The 25109-nt window shown below is 40.4% G+C and overlaps 1 protein-coding gene across 4 annotated transcripts; it reads right to left on the bottom strand.

The window, feature by feature from the left end:
* Nucleotides 1-48: 48 nt before the first annotated feature.
* Nucleotides 49-19690, bottom strand: hcfc1b (host cell factor C1b). Of its 4 annotated transcripts, XM_072681410.1 has the most exons (29): nt 16622-17056; nt 16039-16231; nt 13744-13892; nt 13144-13304; nt 12700-12908; nt 12414-12498; nt 12019-12125; nt 11748-11927; nt 11279-11605; nt 10962-11113; nt 10477-10671; nt 9869-10093; nt 9614-9718; nt 9168-9381; nt 8824-8966; nt 8585-8723; nt 8248-8453; nt 6857-8066; nt 6512-6657; nt 6100-6351; nt 5918-5974; nt 5728-5776; nt 5302-5598; nt 4865-4983; nt 4633-4770; nt 4294-4479; nt 3828-4125; nt 3401-3464; nt 49-2090 (listed from the first exon to the last, which is right to left on the bottom strand). In XM_072681410.1, the coding sequence occupies exons 2-29, from the start codon at nt 16223-16225 to the stop codon at nt 2051-2053; spliced, it is 5640 nt and encodes a 1879-aa protein (XP_072537511.1). In that variant the 5' UTR covers nt 16226-16231; nt 16622-17056; the 3' UTR covers nt 49-2050. The 4 variants fall into 4 exon arrangements, with proteins under 4 accessions (XP_072537511.1, XP_072537509.1, XP_072537510.1 ...); XM_072681408.1 differs by lacking the exon at nt 16622-17056 and adding an exon at nt 19345-19690 and having other exon boundaries at nt 5728-5974; XM_072681409.1 differs by having other exon boundaries at nt 5728-5974; nt 9177-9381; nt 16622-17057.
* Between the last annotated feature and the right edge of the window lie 5419 nt (nt 19691-25109).

Below are 25109 nucleotides of genomic sequence, written 5' to 3'. Positions count from 1 at the left end.
AGCAACACACAGATAGCTACACATGCAACCCACGAATGAACACACCGACAGATTTCCATTACTTTTATATGTCAAGACACAAAAGCAATCAATAGATGACAACATGTAAAAACATTTGTTACAGATATTTATATAAAAAAGGCAGAGTTGTTGTTTTTTTTGTTGTTTTACTTCTTGCTACGTGAAAGAACTAATTTACAACCGAGTTCAAACGCTGGCTGTGCCAATAATCCATCCATCATCCACAATTTCCAACTGTCAGAAAAAGCAACCCTATAATCCTCATTTCCATTCAGACATGTCTGTTCACTTGTCTCTAAGAAAGAAAAAAAAACATTCTAGAAACTGGGGTCATATGCATAACTTCTCACGGTAAGGGTCCTGATCTAGGATCAGATTTTGATTTTATAAATGTCATTGAATACATTTAAATGAGTTCATCCCGGATCAGCACTCTCACTTGGCATACATCTGCACCCTGCATCCCAAAAAAATCACAGACCAAGTCGAGAAGGACCTCTAGAAAAATGGAAACGCCTCAAATATTCCCTCTGCTATGACAAGAATCCCAGTTTTGCTTCCTTTTTTTTTTTTTTTTTTTTTTTTTTTTTTACCTCTACCAACTCACAAACAAGCATAGAAAAAAAAAATCCACTGAAAGTAAATTTTACATTAACTATGGACTAGTGAAAGGTTAACAGGATAAGAAAAATGAACCAAACTGGAACATAAGCGTTACTCCTTTAAAATGTCCAACAGTATACAAGTCGGGAGGAAACGAACAAAAACGCAAAAACTATTTTATTCAGTATTCTCAAGCTTGGATTCGGGGTGGGTCGTCTGTCTCCAGAACGAGTACAAAAAGTTCACTTTAAATTCCAATTTCTGAACCACCGTTTGAAATACTTAACATGGGATGTAAAAAATACCGTGGCACTGAGACAAGCTGCCACACAATCCCACAAGCACACTCATCGACTATAGGAATGAGCAGGAAACAAGTTAAAACTGCGCTGATGCACACAAAAAACACAATAAGGGGAGAAAGGTTTAAAAAAAAAAAGAAAAGAAAAAATTAAGGGAAAAAAGGAAAAATACAAAAATAAACCACATACAGAGCTTCTGCATCACTGCTTACTATTTTTGGGATTTTGTTTTCCTCTTTCTTTATACAAGATGTACTTCGATGCAATGCAAAAGTCATATGCCTCTCCATCTACAAGGATCGGAGTCCTCACGTCTTCGGTAGAAAATGGTACAGTTCTTAAATCTGTCGCTCTCAGCAATGTATGAAGACACAGTGATGTAATAACAGGCTACTGGACTCGGACTGAATGTACAATTACAGATTTGTCTAAAACGAAACAAGTCTTTTCCTCAGAAGTGTCACCAAGTGCTGCGTTTTTCTTCTCCCATCAGTTGATGGGATTTTCCAGGTGAAACCTTATTGTCTGCTCTCCCTCCATTCAGTCTCCTTCCATCTTCCGTCTGCGCCCAATTGAAATTCACAAACTTGCCAAGGAACAGAAGTGGGGGGTCGGGTGGGCAACTGATAGAAGAGCAAAGTTATTGTTGTTTTTTTCTTTTTCTCTTTCTTTCTTCTTTATCTATTGCTTGTATTGAAATTAGCTAAAACAAAAAATATGAAGGAAGGAAAAGTAACTGAACTACAGAAACAATTAACACAGTTAACTTGACTAAATGCTGCCATTGGAAATCTGTCACACAAAATTGCCAAGAAAAGCAAAAGTATGTGCTTTTTACTGTTTGTCTGAAGACACATTTATAATACAAAAAAAAGAAAAGAAAAAAAAAAAGAAGAAGAAAAAAGGAGAGATAAGGCGTCCATGGCACCAGAACGTTCAGTGATGACTGGGGTAGGGCACAAATAGATTATCTTGATTTTTTTGATTTTTTTCCTTTTTTGCTGCCATCTCATGTAGTAGTGAGTGGTAGTGGGGTGATGAAGGCTGGGGAAGGGCATTCAGCAGGAAGAGGAGTTCAGTCATGGGTCTTGATCTGAGGAGGGGGAGGGCATGGCAAGCTCTTTTCACTGGTCAGCTCTGGCCTTTTTTACACCAATTCCTTTCCTGCAGGACAGAAGGAGTAAAAACAGTCAGGTCATCCGTATTTCATACTTAGTGCATCAGGCTGCTGTGATATAGTCACTATCCTTTACTCAGGTGCATGAGCATGACCTAAAGCAGCACTGCAGATGAAAACCCAGACCATACACTGAATGGAAGATCACTATTGGCCTGATCTTGCAACTACCTAATCTGTACTACAGCTGGCCTTTAAATTCACTGTTTCATGGACACCGGATCTATTGCTCAGAGAAAATACTCCATGTTAGGCTTAAGCTGTAACGCATGCATGTATTACTTTCTATGCGCACATGTATTTTATAGCAAAGTAGATCAGTTCATACTGAAGACCAATCTGGCTACCATCAAATACCTTCACTTGCATGTATACTAAATAGTGGTGGGTAAGATGGCGAATGTTATGTTATATCTAGGCTTGGGCCTAAAAACAGCTTTAAATTCAGCTTTGTCCTTTCAACAGCAGTCCCTCGATCATTCTCGTCTATGCGTTGACTTAAACATGTTTTGTGGTGATCAAACTACTCCCAACCAGCCCCTCTCTCCTGATTCAGAGCAGTTTTAAAAGTGTTTAACGTTTTCTGAATTATTTAATTTAAGTACAAATTCAGTTCGTCATCCTGCGAGCAAACTGAACATTACATTTGGTCATTTTTCAGGTTTAAAATAAGGCAGGATGAGATTGTACGAAAGCCACACAAAACATAACGCTGCTTTAAAAAACAAGTGAATCTCGTCACAGGATTTATACACCTACTGCCTGCTTGTGTAGAAAAGCTGCAGTTGTACTTGTTGGTAACAATAGACTAAAGGCCAAACTCAGCTGAGCAGCTGTGACCAATGCTGAACTAAGGACCATACATCCTGTTGGAGCACCAGACAATCCACTCAAACATTCAATTGCCACTGCAGCGTAGCGATATACCGGTGCATTTCAGATTTCACACAGGAAGAGTGTGCCTTTATCCTCATAGTATACAGAACGATGTTCAGTCTAGGATTTCTTTTCTCGTAGCCTGAAACACTCATTAATGCCATTTGGTCATGGTATGGGTCAGCCTCCAGCAGTTTTCCTGGTTTCCCAGGGAGCTTGCCAATTAGTGGGCCAAGCAGAACATTTGCACATACTCCACGGACATGAAGCATTTCGATCAGCTCATAAGTTCCAGATAATGTCAATTCAACCATCAAAAACTGTAAACACCAAAGTGACTGTCTTTAACGCCAGCAATAAAATGAGTAAAACGGAAGCAATCATATGTATTTACAAGTAGAAAGATTATGAAGATACTCACACATCAGGAGATGAGACCGGTCTCTTCACTGCAGGTTTGGCGGCAGATCCATCCTTACTGGTTTCTGTAAAACATAACATTTGGTTGCAACGGGATATCTAGAGTGGCCTTCAAAAGGGCCACAGAAAAGCTTAGCATTTCTATAATTCAATATCAATTTCAACACTGTAAATGTAATGAATTAATCAGGTCTTAGTTCAAGGTTTAAGACCTTGTGCTTGCACTATATTTACCAAAAACAAAAAACAATCTGGGTATTATGGCCACAAGTGACCAAACTGAAGATATCCATATCATAGGGCCAACGGGAACACTGTGAATAGACACTACATTGGAGCGATTCTTTAGAATTTCAAGCGTTGGCCAGCTTTACAATTTTCCATTTCCCGCCCCCGCCTCCCCCATGTTCACAACTCCCCTTACTCACCTTGCAACCACCTGACTTGCGTGGCAGGGCCGTAACCTTTCTCGTTGCGAGCGGCAATACGGAAGATGATTGCAGGTTTGGTGGTGTAGTCAATGTGAGCATTTGATAGGCTGGACGTCTGAACCAGGCAGGAAGGGTTGGGCCCACAGTAAACCCGCATGAATGCCAGCTGTGCGGGCGCAGATGCCTTTGCCTCTGTAGTCTGCGAGCTCTGGATGGCCAGATAGACTGAATACTCAATAATCTTCCCTGATGTTACTGATGGAGGCTCCCATGTGAGGTGAGCACCGTCAGGGCTCTAAGAGAAAAGACAGAGCATAAAATCAAAATGAGAGAGATAGGTAGTTTATTAAATATTGTATATTTATTTATTACACACACAAAAGAATTATGCTGCTATTACAGATTACAGAAGCATCACAACTGCATAAGGAAAATAACATATTGAACGATGTAAAATTCTCACCTTGCTGATTTTAATGGCACACGGTGCTCCAGGGAACCCAGGTAGACAGGTTTTGAAGGCTGACACTTCAGAGAAGGTTCCACGACCACAAGTGTTAATGCCCGCCACACGGAACTTGTACGCTGTGCCAGGAGAGAGCTCCACTTTCTTCATCTGGTTATAATCCGGCATGGTCCCAGAATCATCCTGCAACACGGCACAAAAAGGGGCCATGACAAAAACCCTCTAAACTCCACTACTGATATTAATAAACCATATCAAAGAAAGGCACTTTATCCGAATCAGTGTAAGATTTACAGGACACTGCTTAGCTTGAATGACTAACAAGATCTTACTTACATCAGTAACCTCTGAATCATCTGCTGGCATGTAATAATGTGTGACGACCATGTTGGTGACCTTCACTATTCCAACATCAAACCACTGATTTTCTTTCTTCACTGGTGGTTTTACAACTGCAGGGGGTGCTCCTTGTTTCTATTAACCAAAGAAACAATATAAAAGGTTAAATCAGTACATTATATGATACATTACATGGTTGTACGTAATGACAGTAGATTGATAAACTCACTCCAACTGCAGACTCTATGCCATTGGCCACTTCAGCAAGAGCAGTGGCTGCCTGCATCTTGGCAGGGCTGGCTACTACCATTGGCTGTGATGGAGCAAACGTACTTGATGGTGCCAAAGCTGAAGGAAAAACAAACATATGATGTGTCAGTTTAGGCTGATAAGAAGTGTGTACAGTCATTAGAATATACCTAGTCAATAACACTTCTCACAGAGGCTCTGGGTAACGTTCATATTATGAATAAAGGCTGGGACCACACCATTAATCATGATCTTTTTGCATCTAAATGTTTGCTGCTGTATGGAAAACGACAAACCTTAGAAACATATGATGCAATCCCATGAAACTTTGCAGGACCATTAAAAGCAACTCTTTGGCCCGCAAAACCAAAGACCTAGAACTATACATGCTAGTCTGCAACAATTAATGTGTCTCACTTTCTGCAGAGGTGCTTGGAAGAAGTCGAGCAACGGTTCCAGTGACTGCTGCAGCGGCAGCCATCTCATGGCCATTGCTCTCGGACGTGGGGTCGTTGAGGCTGTCTGCAGGGGCAAGGCCCTCAGTGGGCAGCGCTGCGGAGGCCGAATCAGCTGCCAGCTGCTGAGCAGCAGCTGCAGCAGCCTGGGCTTCCTGTAGCTGTTGCTGCTGCTGGACGAGTGCAGCCAACTCCTGCTGCGTCAGGACAATGGGAATGGTGGTTGACTGCTGACCATCTTGTCCAGCATCTCCTTCATCTTAAACAAAGAGACAAGAAAACATGTAGGACAACTGTAAGAAGTCAAGATATAAAGATTTGCTCTACTAGAGCTATAGTGTCAGGAAACTGTAAAATCAGTAAAATCATTCAGCCATCATTCACTCACTGAGCACTGCCTGTTGGGCTGCTTGGAGCACAGCCTGTATAGCAAGGGCCTGGGCCTCCTCTGTGGCTGCAGCCTGAGCAGCAGCTTCTGCTGCAGCAGTGACAGCCAGCTCCTCTGGGGTCAATCCAGTCACCATTAGTGTGGTGGGCTGCCCCTCAGCGGACATCAGCTCCTGGGGCAGTGCCAAGGCCTCAGAGTCCTGCCCTGTCAGACCCACAGCCTCTTCACTCGCTCCTCCCTGCTCCATCTGCAGAAGTACAAACAAAACTATTCAGAGAAGCCCAATAAAGTGGTCAAACTAATTGACCCACAACAATGTTCTCACTGCTTAGTCTCTGCAAAATCAAATAAATTCTTAAAGCATCAACATACCTCAGCCTGTTCGCCCTGGCCAGACTGAGCTTCCATGGCAACATGCACCTGTAGCATGGTTCCTGCCTCACCAGCGCCACCCTCTTCAATAGCAACAACCCTGACTGTGCCCTCTTCGCCCAGCACGCCTTCGGTCTGCATAGGCTCTTCACCCGTTGCCACTGCCTCAGAGTCACCCTGTTCCATTGCCTCAGCTTCACCTTCACCGGAGGCCTCCACCAAGGCAGCAGAGCCTGCCATAGAGGAGATTTCCTGCAAGGGGAAGCGTAAAAGACAACAGCATAAGGGTGAGATAATCCATCAATGGGAGATGGTGTCTAAAAGGGGGAGGGTAGTAGAGTAACTCCTTAACAATTCCTTAACATGGTCCCCTCAAGAACATGCAGACCACAACGCTAAAAAATGTACTTACTGGGACAGACGGCCCGGGAGCGGGTGTAGCTTGGGTCACTGTGGTTACAGCTCTGCTCTGGATTGTAGGATTGGCAGGCTCTGTAGATGAAGTTGCTTCAACACTGGTGCCACTGGTGTCGTCTTGTCCCTCAGCACTTTGTTGAGCTGCAAGACACAATTACAGTCCCACTAAGTTTATGGTATCACACCTCAACCTCAGACATGCTCAGCCTGATAGACCTAGCCTTTGGTTTATACAGTAAGAACATTAATTTACTGCCAAATTGCAATTGTCTGCTTAATCTTGGTTAAGTAATATTCCCTCTTTTATAAGATAGGTCACTGGATATGTAATTACACATGCCTGCTCCTTCGGCTGACTCCAGGTTGCTGGTGGCAGTTGTGGTCGTGTTTGTGGTTCCAGTCTCATGGGTTTCGCAGGGTGGATTAGAACACACTCTTTGCACTGTGCCGTTCTGAACTGCTCCCATGGTCGAGGAAGCCTGTGTGGGTGTGTTGGTGGTGCCGGTTTCGTGGGTCTCACATGGTGGGTTGGAACACACTCTCTGTACAGTGCTGGTTTGCCCGCTGCCCATGTTTGAGGAAGCCTGTGTGGGTGTGTTGGTGGTGCCGGTTTCGTGGGTCTCACATGGTGGGTTGGAACACACTCTCTGTACAGTGCTGGTTTGCCCGCTGCCCATGTTTGAGGAAGCCTGTGTGGGTGTGTTGGTGGTGCCGGTTTCGTGGGTCTCACGTGGCGGGTTGGAGCACACTCTCTGTACAGTGCTGGTTTGCCCGCTGCCCATGTTTGAGGAAGCCTGTGTGGGTGTGTTGGTGGTGCCGGTTTCGTGGGTCTCACGTGGTGGGTTGGAACACACTCTCTGTACAGTGCTGGTTTGCCCGCTGCCCATGTTTGAGGATGCCTGTGTGGGTGTGTTGGTGGTGCCGGTTTCGTGGGTCTCACGTGGCGGGTTGGAGCACACTTTCTGTACGGTGTTAGTTTGCCCAGAGCCCATGCTCGAGGATGCTTGCGTGGGTGTGTTGGTGGTGCCCGTTTCATGCGTCTCACACGGAGAGTTGGAACATACCGGAGACAGAAGTGTACTGCCTGATGAGGTCACTGTGGGTTGTTGGGATGCCGTGCTGCTGTCAACGACACCCATCGCACTGGAGCCCATGCTGCAGCTGGCAGTAGTAGCAGTGTTCGTGGTGCCTGTGTCGTGTGTCTCTGATGGCGGATTGCTGCACACCTGTTGCACGCGGCCCATGTTGGAAGAGGCTGTGGTCGTTGTGTTGGTAGTTCCGGTCACGTGTGTTTCACAAGGTGGGTTAGAACATATCTTTGCAGACGCCACGGTGGGTGTGTTGGTGGTACCGGTCTCATGGGTCTCGCAGGGTGGGTTGGAGCAGACCAGAGTCACTTCACCAGGAGCGTCACTGGATTCAGCCCCTGTGGAAGAGGGCTGCTCAGAGGTGGGGGATGCCAGGATGGAGACCGGGAGGTCCTGAACTGGTTGCGCCTCCACACCACTAGGGGTGCTAATCAGTGTCACCTGAGTTGGCTGAGCAGCTGCCTACAGGGTGAAAATCATTGGAACAATATTTAAAATATTATACTGTTAAAAATAATAAAAATAATGTGCAATTTCTTTAATAGGGTCAGGTCTCCATATTAAAAAAACAAAGCCATCACTAGGCAGTACCACAATACTTGGTGAGATACAGACCCAAGGACTAAACAGAATTAAATTGTACCTGCAGGGCCACAGAGGGTGCGGTAGTCAGGCTCGTCTGAGCTGCGGACACAGTGATGGTTGCAGGGTTTACCACATGACTGGAAAGTGTGGCAATGGTACCCAGGGTGGTTATGGGAGTAGCAAGGCTGGCATTGGCAGTGGGAACATTGCCCCCTGCCAAGCTGGTGGAGACCGTGCCGGTCACAGTGCCAAGAGTCGTCACTCCTACATCAGGACAGAGATTTAATAAAACACAAAGACTTTATTAGAGAAATTATTTACAATAGACATATTTTACTTAAGTAGACAAAGCTATAGAAAGGAGGACAAAAAAAGCTATTAACTGTGACATGTACCTGTTGTGCCTTTGACTACTAGTGTGGTAACCGTGGGTTTGCCACCAGAAACAGTTCCAGGGGAAACAAGACGCACACCTCCCATAGGCACTGTGCGCAAAATAGTGCCAGGCTGCCCTGGTGCACCTTTCAAGACCACCTGAGGAAAACATAGAAAGTAAGTAATGACAAATAAAGGACAGAAGTCACAGATCATGTAAATCTTTTGTCTATACGTTCCAAAAAAGTAATAACCTCACCTGCGTCACTCCCTGCTGTCCAGCTCCTGTGGTCAGTTTAGGTACAGCTGTAATGATTTTGCCTGGTGTGCCTGTGCCAGGCGTCACCATCTTGGTGGTGATGATGGTAATGGGAGACTTTATACCAGGGCCACTGGCAGCACCTGATAAGTACGATTAAAAAAAAAAGAAATGAATAAAACAAATAACTGGAAACCTTCTCAATAAGTTCAGTTGCATTGAAAATCATTGAAAGCTAGATCACAAGCTTAAAAACTAGACTTGGAAGCCAAGCTAACAGCAGCATTAACACCACAATACAAGCTACCAGTAACCCAGTGAGGTTAGGTAACTTAAAAACAGACCTGCAGCACCTTGTTGGATGGCAGACATGGGGATGGTTTTGATGATTGTGGTGCCAGGTTTGGTGGCAGAGCTCGGGGAGACTCCACTGATGCCCAGGATGGTTGGTTTGGTGCCAGTGCCACCTGCTTGCGTGGTTGTGATTATTGTTGTGGGCTTTCCATCTGCAGAGGTGACCAATTTCAGGATGGTACCTGCAGGTAGAGGACCCTTCGTCTGGTAGACCAATGTAAAGAAAATGTGTCAGAACAGAACAACCAATGCCAACACACGCAAAAATCCGTAACTCCAAGTTCTTCCTTAAGCTAAATTATTTGCTGTAGATAGAAAAAAAGTGCAAAGCTCTTAGGTTGTTTAATTTGCACGTATGTAGAACCACATGAATCCTATTCAGCAGTATTTTGAAATCCTATCCTGACTAGTAAAATGTACGGTCTGCTGTGATTACCTGTATAATCTGAGTTACAGGGCTGCTACCAGCTTGGCCAGTCACTGCAGATGTCTGTACAGGTTTGGTCTGTACCACAGACATCACCTTCCCCAGACTCGAGATCTGGGCATGAAAGAGGATAAAATTAATAAAAGATACAGACACAAATATAAATGCTAAATGAAAGATAATCAGCTACACATACTCAGTTCTCAGTTATACTCAGTTATCAACAATAAACTGGAAAGACGTTTTCTGAAGGCACATCCTTACCAAAGTTCCACCACTACCCATAGTGAGTGGGCTCTTTACGAGGGTGATTGTTTTGGTCACCCCTCCAACCACTGTGGTGACCACTTGGGCCTGCTGGGCTACGGTCACAGTGCCCGATTTGTGCACTGTGATGATGGGGCGAGTTGGAGTGTTGGGCGTAGAGATGGTTGATGTCCCAACCTGGGCAGCAGCGGTCTTCAGCATGCGGGTTGCTGGGTTGCTCACCTGGTGAGAAAACATTCAATGTCATTAGAGTGGGGTAATGTGATGAGATTTTATCGTAATTCTTGTTTTCCTGATACACATTAAGGATAAGTGCTTAAATAAGACTAAGTTGCAACTTTTATTATAAACTGTTTAATTAGTGCTGTTTAACTGGATAAAGTGTGGGAAGAATAGGAGAGTATACTGATTCATTTAGCCTGTATTTACATGTATTGCGATAACGCTGTGTATCGTCTTTTAATATCGTGATAGTTTTCTGACCATATCGCCCAGCCCAAAACATCATTACACATGAAAACACCACATAGCAAGGACAGATGCATTTTCCCCCACTGAGATGTGCCATATTACTAGAGCTTGTGAATAGAACCATCATCGCTCACCATCACTGGCGAGGCCACTTTCATGGTAGCTGGTAGAGTTGTGGAGCCTGGAGTCATAGCAACAGTCTTCATTATGGTGGCTCCTGCTGGAACGTTCAGCACAGTGGCTGCGGAGGAGGGCGGTATCTTCTGTGTGGCAGCTGCAGCTGCAGCCAGGGCAGCCATGCCACTCATCTGCGGGCTGCTTCCAATTGGCTGATAAGGATTGGGAGGATGGATTAGATTTAGGTAAGAAAGACCTACATAGACACATATAGGGCAGTGGTCACCAAAGCATCTTCTGGAGATCTACTTTCATGCAGGCTTCACCCCCAACCCAAATCTAACACCACTCAATGCAAACCAAGGACTTCTTCAGACAATACATTGGAGCTAAAGTCTGTAGGAAAGCAGATCGCCAGCAGGTGAGTGGTCACAGACCAAAATAGTAAAGTTAGCAGCCCTCTCCACACTCTAGTACTGATTTTAGGACTCTGATCACATACCGTTCCTTGAGTGCTCTGAGCAGGGACAACCATACGGACTCCAGCAGGAAGCGATGTAACAGTGACCGGGGACTTGCCCACTTGATTGGCCTGACGCACAGTGACAATGGAGGTCCCAGCAGTGGACTGAGGTGCAGCTACTTTCAGAATGGCTGCAACAGATAAGTCAACAAAAATGGCCGTTATTTGAGCCAACATTTGGTCTTTAGACTGTTCAGACTTAAATGTTTATATTATGTAAAGAATCCTTTAGGGCAGAGCTGCTTAAAAAATGTCACACACAAGTTTTTAAACCATTTTGTACCATACACTCTTACCTGGACCCCTGGGTGAGGCTGCAGCGAGTGGGCTGCCAGGCATGGAAGTAGTGGGTGAAGGACTCTGCGGTACGAGCGTGACCCCAGTCAGGGGCATACTCTGAGATGCTGGGGCGGCAGCGGCTGGAGCCGGGCTCTTGGGCGAGTTGGCCGGTAGAGAGGAAGTGGGCGTGATATTCGGAGAGGTGGCTGCTGTTGCTGCGGGGATGTCATATTTCTGCAGCTGCAAAAGGTAGGTGTCGGCAGTGGGAACCGCACCCCAGCTCACCTCCAGGGAGCTGGTGTTAGCACGGACCAACTGCACTCGCGACGGCGCATGAGGACGGTCTGCAGGGAATTTTAGAGATTTTTACAGATCAGCTATCATACAGTATTTCCTCCTAACAATTATGCTGTGCATTTCATATCAGGATAAACTACATACATGTATAAAACTACAAAAATGACCAACTTCAGTGCTGAAACTCACCTGTCTCCAGGTACCAGAGATCTTTGCAGCAAACCTGGTTGTTCCAGGCCTTGCGGTAGCCATCCCTTCCGCTCCAGACGTAGAGTCGGGAGTTGATCGCAACAGAGCAGTGGCCTGCTCTGGCTCTTGGGATGTTGTCTTCAAGAGTGTCCATTAAAATAGACTCCCATGTCATTGAGTCTAAAAGAGAGGAGAGTTAGAATTACTAACAACGAGTGCTCCTTTGTGGTTAATATAACCAAATCAGTTGTTTTCTATAGTTAAGACTTACCAAGATTTAGGCAGGCCAGTGTGTTTGTGCACTTCCATTCCTTCTCATGTGTTGCCACTTTCACATCATCCATCACCAAGGGCACCCAACCGCCAAATACATACATCCTAGAGACAGCAGCAATGGGGCAAGTTATTGTAAAATCAGTGACATTACTCATTCCCAGACCCAACCTAACCACAGTGTTTTTTTTTTTTTTAAATAAATCAGGTGGGCTTTTTTCCACCATCCCATTACATCAAAATCTCTTGCATCCGTACAAATCAACCCCCCTTCACCCATGTAGTGGCAAAAGAATGAATAAAAACTGCCACTTTATCACTTACTTAAGTTAGTTTCTACACAAGCCTAGTGCAGTGTTATAACGGTTATTATGATCAGGAGAAAACGCTCACTTGTTTGTTATAGTTGTGGCCGAGTGAAGACTTCGAGGAAGGGGAGCTGTGCCACTGATGGCAGGTTTGTTCCAGGTCAGTGTGTCTGCAAGAAAGAATTTGTTTAAGAAATATTTATTCAAATGCTGACGACTAGACAGCTCATTTACTAAAAGTTTAAAAAGGTCCAAACTAAACCTTCCCCAGTTAAATAAATAAACCACCTCCTTCAGCCAGAAGTGAAATAAACAAAACAAGTTTTAATATCTTAAAGTTTAACAAATAATCCCAAGATTTCACTCCTCACCTATATCTAACGTCCAGAGGTCTCCGAGTCGACAGCCACTCATGCCTCCATAGATGACAAGGCGAGACTTCTTGGAGGTTTTCTCTGTGTAGACCACGGCAGTGTGGCTCTCACGAGGCGGCGGCAGGACACCGTATGTGATTGGGATGTCCCAGCCTGCCACATTGGAGCCAGGACGCAACTCGAGTGTGTACAAGTCATTCAGGTATCTGTGAAGCGAAGAAATCTGCTTTTACAACTCTAGTCTTCGAGAGTCTGACGCAAGCTGGGATTTTGATGAAATACCAGAAGCAACATGAAGCGTTAGCTGTGCTAATTAAATGCATTACACAGCTCAAATCCTGTTAGGAATACTGCACAGTGTGTGAAAGGACAGCTACCTCTCTCTTATAGCGTAAAAAGAGACTACAAACATGTTTAACGTGCTCTGCATGAACTGCCTACCTTGGAATATTGTTCTTGGGATCCTCGCTGTCATTGGCAAGTCCTCCAAACAGGTAGCATTTGTTTCCCACCAGGGAGAAGCTGTGGCCCAGGCGGGGACAAGGGGGTGGGCCATTTTTTGGAGCTTTAGGCTTCAGCCGTTTCCACTCCCATCTACTGGCCTGTAAAAAGCATCACACTGGTCAACTACAGAGAAGCAGAGGGTTTCCTTTTAACAGCAAAATGCAGACGGGATGGTTTAACCCACTTAAATAAAAATGCTCTAACTGAATGGTATATGACAGTCCACAGCATAGCAGTTGTGTGAAGTACTGTACGAACTGCCCAACACCACGCACCCTAGACGGCAATAAGTCAAAAACCTTTTTGAGCATATTGTGGACATCGCTACTCCATGTACTAACTCCATGTTTCATTATAAAAAGGACGATATTTTTATTTTAATAAAAAGTATCAAGCATTATTAAGTATTCTTAAGTTTTTACTGCTGCTTTCATTTGTCCAGTCCAACTCATCAGACCTGAGAAATACTAAATACTGCGACGCACATCATCTCTGCCCAACTACTGCGATAGTTATAGTGCCCACCCCCAGACTTACCTGTAGTTCATAGAGATCATTGCTGTATTTTCCATATTCCACCATACCACCAAACACCAGCAACCGAGTGCCATCACACACAAATCCATAAGCGGCACAGCCAGGTGGAACGTCACCCCGGACAGCGGGAATGAACCACTGATTGGTTGCTACAAAGTAAAAAACACAAACCGGACATTCACAAACCACTCCAGAGATAAGCTGTGCAATAAAACTTTGAGCAAGTCCCCAAACCCCAAATTGCCCCATTCACCAAACCGGTGTTCAGCTCCACAAGCAGGTCAAATTTCACAGTACTGCTGTGTAACCGCTATAAAGCGGGTTTCTAATGCAACGCTATGCTGCGTCACACAAAAGGGGGTTGAGGTTTGTTGCTCATTTTGGAAACGCAACATAAAACCACGGGTGGTTAGCTTAGTTGGGAGTGAGAGTTGAACGACTTGGCTGCACGCAATCCTAAAACGCGCAGATTACCTGCAGCTATTTATTTATTTATTTATTTATTTTACTTAAAGCAGCTCAGGGCTGCACTGTGGGACATTACGGAGCATCTCTGACTTAAAACACCTTCATGTTAAAAGAGCATTGCGACGGATCCTAAAGAATTGAGGTAGGAAGGAAAATATTTAGATCGCACTGCACTTTAGCACTTGTAACAAAATCAAAATCAAAGCAAATGTAACAAAATCAGCTTCTTTTTTTTAGGATTGCTACCTTAGTTGAGAGGACGGAGAAACTTTGATCAGCATTAATTTTTTTATAATTTATTGATTTTTAAGATGGATGGATTTGTGATTGGATGAGTGGTTGATCAGTACAGAGGTCTGATATTATTGACCCCAATGCAGGAATCGAGTTAAGACTATTTCATCTGTGTGTGTGTGTGTGTGTGTGTGTGTGTGTGTATATATATATATATATATATATATATATATATATATATATATATATATATATATATATATATATATATTTGTATTTCTATTTTTTTTGCTTACATTTACATTTACGGCATTTAGCAGACGCTCTTATCCAGAGCGACTTACAAAGCGCTTTGCTATTTACCCAAGAAAACCTTCGCTAGTTAGAATAGACCAATAATTCAAAAGATACCTCTAAGCTTAGACACTACTAAACACAATACAATTATGTATTTACACATTTACTTCCATATTTACATTTTTTCATATTTTATTTTTTAACTTAAATGTAACTTAGTCTATTTTTCTCTTGCACTTTACTTCACTAAGTTACGGTCTAGTTAAGTTTAAACGTAGATCGTTATCGTACAGCTTTGATGTGGGCAGACTGTCATAAAAGCATTTCACTGCAAGTTACACTGTGTATGACTACATATGAGACAAATAAAATTTCATTTGATTTCATTAGATTTTGACCAGGTTAAATCCAGGAGATGTTTTTCTGAAATCTCTGAATATTTCCCTACCTGATACATAAGTGGCTTCATGCATTACTAAAAAAACCCCAAAAAACAATAAGGGGGTGCAGAAATCTGACAACACGAGTGTAAATATTTACACAGCAATGCGGGAGCGGGCAGGGGGCGGAGTTTGTTGACGTGGTGACGTCATGCCTGTTGTATTAACCCGCCATTTCTCTTTGCAGTTTTCCCTCCTTTCTCTGCTCGGCTGGAGCTGCTCCACTGTCTGGTTAGCCTGAACGGGCTTAGCCTTGTCTAGCATTAGCTCTCTAGCTCAGTGGGGTAGCCCCAGCTAGCTGTGCGCATCCCTGCGACCAGCAGCACTGCGGTAGCTTTGTGTGCAGGCGAAATAGCCGACCTGGCTCTGGACGTGGGAGACAGCAGCCAGCAGCTCTGGCTAATAAACCTGCAGCTTTTAGACACTGACCTGAGAAAGACCCTGAATTCACTGTTTTCTTTTTTTGGGGGGGAACAGAAACATCAGCTAAGCAACTAATGCTAAAGGTGCAACAGATTCCAGTGCCTATTCATTTATTTAGGGTTAGGATCTATCTATGCACGCCTCAAAATGAGCTTATTACATTAATAAAGATATATATGATCATATTTAACATGCATTCGCACTGTGGATGTTTTACAACAGCTGTATAATTGAGTATAATCAAACCCCACTGGAAAAATAGCTAGCTACAACCCCAAATAATCAGCTTCAGCTAGCAGTGCTACACGTTAGCGGGCTAATGAAGCTTTGCGTGCCTGTTTTACGTGTTTTACCCCTTTAAAGAGTCCCGAATAATCTGCATCTGCCTTATTATAAGTGAATATACAGCTGTGTGTGTGTGTGTTTTCGTTACCTGTGTTGTAAACGTGGAGCTCGTCGACTATTCCTTCGTTGCCCCCGCCGAAAACCACCATGAGCTCCTTGATGGCAACAGCCCGATGACCGTGCCGAGGGCGAGGAACCGGGCCAGACCAGCCCAGCACCCTCTTCCACCGGGGCTGCAGCACCGAGCCAGACGTCGCAGTACCAGGAGAAGCCATTTTCCTCTTTAAGAAGAAGAAACAGAGCACATCCCATTCAGAGCGCTGTGGTTTAGAGACTCGGCTTCTTCACAAAGCTGCGCTACACAATGCCATGCAAGCCTACAGCTAGCTAGGTAGCTATGCTAGCTAACGCTTCAAGCTGGCTAGCTAACTAACTAGGTGCCGCCAAACGAAGCCGCTTTAACGCTTTAACGAGACGCAAATCTCACTTAGATGGTTTAAAACAAATCACAGGTGTAGTTTATAATATAATCCACTCGACAGGAGTCAGATATTTCGCTGTACATGTTGCAAAAGCAAGCTCCTCTCGTCGCGGCGGCTGGCTAACGAGATTAGCCCATGCTAGCACGCACCGCTACAATAGACTTTAACCTAATTAGGGGGAGGGAGTACCTAATAGTGGCAGGTAAAGTCGAGTAAACGCAGAGAAAAGCACTAGTCCATTATATTTTTAGCTGCAAGCTGGCTGTTTGTTCACATCCGAGGTCGGGTTTAGATAGATGAGCCGAAAAGTGCAGCTAGCCAGCCGGCTAGGTAAAAGAGTCCGCCATTTTAGCGGGTGCAGAAATAACAACGCCGGTGAAAATCTGGGTTTTCGGCGCCAGTTCTCCGAAATTATCACTCCGTCCGTCCGCGAAGCAGGTCGAGGTCCTTTCCCCTGCTTTATCCCGAAAGCAAAAGCGACAGAAGCAGTCCGGTATGGTGTTAAAACAAATAGATTCAAGAGAGAGAGAAGCGCTGCGAGTCGCCGAGTGCCGCCATCTCGTAGCCTGTGCTACACAGAAGTAGCCTAGCGGGCTAGGCGGCTAACGCTAGCGAGGGCAGCTAACGTCAGAGCGAAAATGGGCGGCGGGCTGAGTCCGAGAACACCAGCGAAGGAAGTCCAGGTCCGGAAAGTACAGAAATCCACCCCGGGCTTTTTTTATTTATTTATTATTATTATTATTATTTTAATTTATTTATTATTTTAATTTTAGCGCTCGAAACCTGCACTTATATTAAATAACAAATAACAAACTAAAAATGATTTATCTTAAATTAGCACTTACAACATTACAGTGTAGATATCAGGAATTACTATAATACTATAACTATAATAACGTCTATTAAAAGTACAGTACAGTATTTATATTTGAGATTAAAATATTTCCTAGTAAAATCTAACTATAATCCAGCTACACAATTTCATTAAATTGATCTAGCATTTAATTACAGTGTAGATATCAGGAATTACTATAATACTATAACTATAATAACGTTTATTAAAAATAAAAAAAAAGTCAGAATAACTTTACAAAGCTGTAATCATCAGTACAGTATTTATATTTGAGATTAAAATATTTCCTAGTAAAATTATAAAACTATAATCCAGCTACACAATTTCAATAAATTGATCTAGCATTTAATTACAGTGTAGATATCAGGAATTACTATAATACTATAACTATAATAACGTCTATTAATTTTTTTTTTTTTTTAAAAAGTCAGAATAACTTTACAAAGCTGTAATCATCAGTACAGTATTTATATTATATAAATATTTCCTACTAAAATCTAACTATAGCTACACAATTTCATTAAATTGATCTAGCATTTACAGCATTTAATTACAGTGTAGATATCAGGAATTACTATAATACTATAACTATAATAACGTCTATTAAATTTTTTTTAAAAAGTCAGAATAACTTTACAAAGCTGTAATCATCAGTACAGTATTTATATTTGAGATTAAAATATTTCCTAGTAAAATCTAACTATAATCCAGCTACACAATTTCATACACTAGTTAGACAGGTCACATCTGCTGAAATGTCCCATTTTCTTGAGTTTTTAACCTAAATATGAAGAAAATACACAACATAAGCCACGATATGACTTGTATAACCTGCAGCCTGTAGTGTTTATATATATATATTATTCTTATATAGCACTCTATGGTATATAAAAGTTATAGAAATCGTCCTGATTTAATATTATGATACAGAATAAAGCTACTGTCAGTCATACCGTCTCTGCAAAGCCTCTGGTCAAGTGATATTAGCTTATTTTCTTTAATTTTCTTGCTATTTTAGACCCAGCACTGTTTATGTTCTCAGCGTGAGCGACACTAAAGCCCGGCCTGGACTCCTACTTTCCGGACCCGGATCCGCCGCTGAATTTCCATTTTCCGCCGCCGACATTTTGTAGCTTTTGCTAGCTAACAACCAACCAGGCAGCTAATAGGGAGGGATAATACCGTAGATAGCTTAGCTGGCTAAACGCTGAGCTAAGCTAAGGGAGCTGAGCTAGAGTCAGAAATAAAAATGGGCGGCGAGCCTCAACAACACAAAGTCAATTTCCATTTCTTTGCTGCTGAAGCGGAAAATTTCAATGAACCCGAGCACATTTCGCCTAATAAAATAAACAACACGTTGCCGTTTTGATGAGCGCATTTAAGTATTTATTCCCGCTGTTGATAATATCAGTGCCCGTGTTCTTATTTTGCATGTAGTTTCTGGTAACTACGGCATTTCTTCACTTTCTCGCTGCTCGGTTTTCATGCCTGCGCTGTGTGGGAGCCGCCATCGCGGTCTCCGAGCCGCGCTAGCCAGCATGCTAGCCGGCTAGCTAGCTAGCGCGCTAACCGCCTCCCGAGAGCCTGCATCCACCACTCAGCTCGGCGCACTGCCTGAAATGAAATCGAGACGTTTTCTACATCCTAAAGAGCTTCTTTACTGAAGCCGATCTAAATAAGCACCGCAATCCTGCTAGTTAGGCAGCTGTCTAGCTAGCTGCTCCGGGTAGCTACAGGCTAAGCTAGTTAGCGCGTTAGCTATAGCCGAACTCCGCAGGGTTGGTGTTAGCTACGGCAGAGCCAGCGCGGCTGGACACAACTGACCACAAGCAAGCAGTGCGACAGAGAAACGCCACGGGTTTAATTTAAGTGGGTTTTATTAACTCTTATCATGGAAAGTGGCAGTACTGGAACCCCCCGTTCCCCCTCGAAATGGTCGTTTTGCCCCCTGACTCCTCGCTAGCTTCCCTCAGTAAAAATGGCGGACGCACCGTTAGCCGTCATCAGAAACGCTGCAAAGTAATTCAAGCTCTTTCGTCTCGAATCGCGAAATACTTACTCGGTCCGAGCTGTTATTTTAATACGGAAAAATCGAGGGAGAGACTCAGTGAACGAATTCAACCCCGAGTATGTCTTTTTTCCTGCAGATATTGCTAACTCTACATCCTTTCATGCCGCCCAGGAAGCCGCCATCTTCTTAACAACCCCTCGGTAATTAACTGCCCCTGGTTCTCTTGCCCTCAGCCCCTAGTGCAGATGGCGAAACACTACTACTGCTGCTGCTGCTGCTGCTGGTGGTGGTGCTGCTGCTGCTGCTGCGGCGGCACACTATCTATCTAGCTAACTAACTACAGCCAAGCCTGCCCGAGCACCCCCTGCTCATCCACCCAGACAGGGCTTCCACAGTCCGCCTGAGCTCCAGCAGCAGAGCAGAGCGGCAGTCTGCCGCTGTAAGACATTATAAGACTCCGGTAACGCTTATAACAAGCTGCCCGACTTCATTACACTATTATATTACTGCAACCTGACCTCACCTGGACAGTGCAGCTGTAGAAATGATGGTGATATAATATTGGGTCACATAACAAAACACACTGTATATTAAACATTTCATTTAAGTCATTATAAGACTTCTATAACGCTTTATAACAACCCAGTACACAGTATTTATATGCAAATTATACATTTTGATGATTTTCTAAGTTCAAACATAATTGAACACCATTTAATTTAATTTAATTTTAGTTTAATTAAATTTAATTTAATTTGTCATTATAAGACTTCTATAATGATGTATAACAACCCAGTACACAGTATTTATTATACTGTATATGCAAACATAGGCATCCCAGGTCATATTATACATTCTGTTGATTTTAGTTAGATTTAAGTTCAAACATAATTGAACACCATTTAATTTAATTTAATTTTAGTTTAATTTAATTTAATTTAACTTAATTTGACATTATAAGACTTCTATAACACTGTATAACAACCCAGTACACAGTATTTATTATACTGTATATGCAAACATAGGCATCCTAGGTCAAATTATACATTCTGATGATTTTAGTTAGATTTAAGTTCAAACATAATTAAACAACATTTAATTTAATTTAATTTAATGTAATTTAAGACATTATAAGACTTCTATAACGCTTTATAACAACCCAGTACACAGTATTTATTATACTGTATATGCAAACATAGGCATCCCAGGTCAAATTATACATTCTGTTGATTTTAGTTAGATTTAAGTTCAAACATAATTAAACACCATTTAATTTAATTTAATGTAATTTAAGACATTATAAGACTTCTATAACGCTTTATAACAACCCAATACACAGTATTTATCATACTGTATATGCAAACATAGGCATCCCAGGTCAAATTATACATTCTGATGATTTTAGTTAGATTTAAGTTCAAACATAATTAAACAACATTTAATTGAATTACATTTTATTTAAGTTATTATAAGACTTCTATAACGCTGTATAACAACCCAGTACACAGTATTTATTATACTGTATATGCAAACATAGGCATCCCTGGTCAAATTATACATTTTGATGATTTTCTAAGTTCAAACATAATTGAACACCATTTAATTAAATTTAATTTTAGTTTAATTTAATTTAATTTAATTTGTCATTATAAGACTTCTATAACGCTGTATAACAACCCAGTACACAGTATTTATCATACTGTATATGCAAACATAGGCATCCCAGGTCAAATTATACATTCTGATGATTTTAGTTAGATTTAAGTTCAAACATAATTAAACACCATTTAATTGAATTACATTTCATTTAAGTTATTATAAGACTTCTATAACGCTGTATAACAACCCAGTACACAGTATTTATTATACTGTATATGCAAACATAGGCATCCCAGGTCAAATTATACATTCTGATGATTTTAGTTAGATTTAAGTTCAAACATAATTAAACAACATTTAATTTCATTTAATTTAATGTAATTTAAGACATTATAAGACTTCTATAACGCTGTATAACAACCCAGTACACAGTATTTATTATACTGTATATGCAAACATAGGCATCCCTGGTCAAATTATACATTTTGATGATTTTCTAAGTTCAAACATAATTGAACACCATTTAATTTAACTTAATGTAATTTAATTTGTCATTATAAGACTTCTATAACGCTGTATAACAACCCAGTACACAGTATTTATTATACTGTATATGCAAACATAGGCATCCCAGGTCAAATTATACATTCTGATGATTTTAGTTAGATTTAAGTTCAAACATAATTAAACACCATTTAATTTAATTTAATGTAATTTAAGACATTATAAGACTTCTATAACGCTGTATAACAACCCAGTACACAGTATTTATATGCAAATTATACATTTTGATGATTTTCTAAGTTCAAACATAATTGAACACCATTTAATTTAATTTAATTTAACTTAATTTGTCATTATAAGACTTCTATAACGCTGTATAACAACCCAGTACACAGTATTTATCATACTGTATATGCAAACATAGGCATCCCTGGTCAAATTATACATTTTGATGATTTTTTAAGTTCAAACATAATTGAACACCATTTAATTAAATTTAATTTTAGTTTAATTTAATTTAATTTAATTTGTCATTATAAGACTTCTATAACGCTGTATAACAACCCAGTACACAGTATTTATCATACTGTATATGCAAACAAAGGCATCCCAGGTCATATTATACATTCTGTTGATTTTAGTTAGATTTAAGTTCAAACATAATTAAACAACATTTAATTTAATTTAATTTAATTTTAGTTTAATTTAATTTAATTTAACTTAATTTGACATTATAAGACTTCTATAACGCTGTATAACAACCCAGTACACAGTATTTATCATACTGTATATGCAAACATAGGCATCCCTGGTCAAATTATACATTCTGTTGATTTTAGTTAGATTTAAGTTCAAACATAATTAAACAACATTTAATTGAATTACATTTCATTTAAGTTATTATAAGACTTCTATAACGCTGTATAACAACCCAGTACACAGTATTTATTATACTGTATATGCAAACATAGGCATCCCTGGTCAAATTATACATTCTGTTGATTTTAGTTAGATTTAAGTTCAAACATAATTAAACAACATTTAATTGAATTACATTTCATTTAAGTTATTATAAGACTTCTATAACGCTGTATAACAACCCAGTACACAGTATTTATCATACTGTATATGCAAACATAGGCATCCCTGGTCAAATTATACATTTTGATGATTTTCTAAGTTCAAACATAATTGAACACCATTTAATTTAATTTAATTTTAGTTTAATTTAATTTAATTTAATTTGTCATTATAAGACTTCTATAATGATGTATAACAATCCAGTACACAGTATTTATCATACTGTATATGCAAACATAGGCATCCCAGGTCAAATTATACATTCTGTTGATTTTAGTTAGATTTAAGTTCAAACATAATTAAACAACATTTAATTTAATTTAATTTAATTTAATGTAATTTAAGACATTATAAGACTTCTATAACGCTGTATAACAACCCAGTACACAGTATTTATATGCAAACATAGGCATCCCTGGTCAAATTATACATTTTGATGATTTTCTAAGATCAAACATAATTGAACACCATTTCATTTCATTTCATTTCATTTCATTTGTCATTATAAGACTTCTATAACGCTGTATAACAACCCAGTACACAGTATTTATCATACTGTATATGCATACATAGGCATCTCTGGCCAAATTATACATTTAGTTGAATTCAAACATAATTAAACAACATTTACTTTAAATCAACATTTAATTTAATTTAATTAAATGTAATTTAAGTTATAACATTACATTAGTTATAACATTATTATCTATAACTATCTATAACACTATAACAACCCAGTACACAGTATTTATTATACTGTTTATACAAAAACGTGGGCATCCCCGGTCAAATTATACATTCTGTTGAAGTTCAAACATAATTAAACAACATTTAATTAAAATCAACATTTAATAAAATTTAATGTAATTTAACATTTCTATAACACTGTATAACAACCCAATACACAGTATTTATCATACTGTATATGCAAACATAGGCATACCTGGTCAAATTATACATTCTGTTGATATTCTAGACTTCTATAACGCTGTATAACAATCCAGTACACATTATTTATCATACTGTTTGTGCAAAAACGTGGAATTCCCTGGCCAAATTATACAAATTATACATTTAATTTAAATCAACATTTAATTTAATTTAATTTAATTTAATGTAATTTAAGTTATAACATTTCTATAACACATTTCTATATCATACTGTATATGCAAACATAGGCATACCTGGTCAAATTATACATTCTGTTGATATTCTAAGTTCAAACATAATTGAACAACATTTAATCAAATTACATTTAATTTAAGTCATTATAAGACTTCTATAACACTGTATAACAATCCAGTACACAGTTTTATCATACTGTATATGCAGAAATGTTGGCATCCCTGATCAAATTATACATTTTGTTGATTTTCTCATTTCATACATAAAAAAACAACATTTAATTCAATTTAATTTAATGAAATGCAAGTCATTATAAGACTTCTGTAACATTTATAACAACCTACTTGCTTTTATTACACTATTATATTACTGCAACTCTGCCTGACCTGTATAATATCACTGTAGAAATTATCATCATTTAATATTGGGCCACATAAAAATACACACTATACATTAAACATGTAAGTCATTATAAGACTTCTATAATGCTGCAAACAATCTAGTACGCAGTATTTATCATACTGTATATGCAATAACGTGGGCATCCCTGGTCAAATTACACATTTGGTTGATTTTCTAATTTCAAATAAAATTTTAAATATTTATTTTAATAAATTTAATTTAGTTTTGAATTTAAATTATATGACTTCTATAACGCTGTATAACAGTCTACCCAATTTCATTACAGTATAATATTACTGCATCCCTGCCTGGTATGTAAAGGTAAAAAAGGTAAAGGTGCACGTATTTGTCACTGTACAGCGAAATGTGTCCTCCGCATTTAACCCATCTGGTAGTGAACACACACTCACACACACACGTGTTAGGGGCAGTGAGTACACACACACACCCAGAGCGGTGGGCAGCCAACTCCAGCGCCCGGGGAGCAGAGAGGGTAAAGGGCCTTGCTCAAGGGCCCAACAGTGGCAGCTTGCCGAGCCCGGGAATCGAACCCACAACCCTGTTATCGATATCCCGGCGCTCTAACCGCTGAACCACCACTGTGTAATATCACCGTAGAAATGATCATGATTGAATATTAGACAGGTCACATCACAATACACACCATATATCATACTGTTTTATGCAAAGGTGTGGGCATCCCTGGGCAAATTACACAGTCTGTTGTTTTTAGATACTCTACTCTAATAGAAACTATTTGAGACACAAGACTCAAAACTCATTCAATGCTGCAGAATAATCTACACTATTTCACCTCTGTAAAATCCTGCAGCACTGCCTGATGTATATAATACTGTTATAAAGTTAATTTTCTATAAAATATAGAATTTCTATTATGATCGTGATTCAATATCATCACATCACAATGCCGTAGTTGATTTTCTTACTCAAAAAATAATAAAATATAATTAATAAATACATTTTTTGCATTCCTACATTTCAGAACACAGTTCCTATGTATTTTTTTTTATTTGCCAATACATTTGTACACACATTTATATATGTAATAACAGTATTATGTATATAACGGTAATTATGCTTTA

The sequence above is a fragment of the Salminus brasiliensis genome, chromosome 6 (genome assembly GCF_030463535.1).
Source record: "Salminus brasiliensis chromosome 6, fSalBra1.hap2, whole genome shotgun sequence".
Taxonomy (NCBI): domain Eukaryota; kingdom Metazoa; phylum Chordata; class Actinopteri; order Characiformes; family Bryconidae; genus Salminus; species Salminus brasiliensis.
The sequence above is the reverse complement of the archived record's forward strand: the minus strand, read 5'-3'. Positions and strand labels throughout refer to the sequence as shown.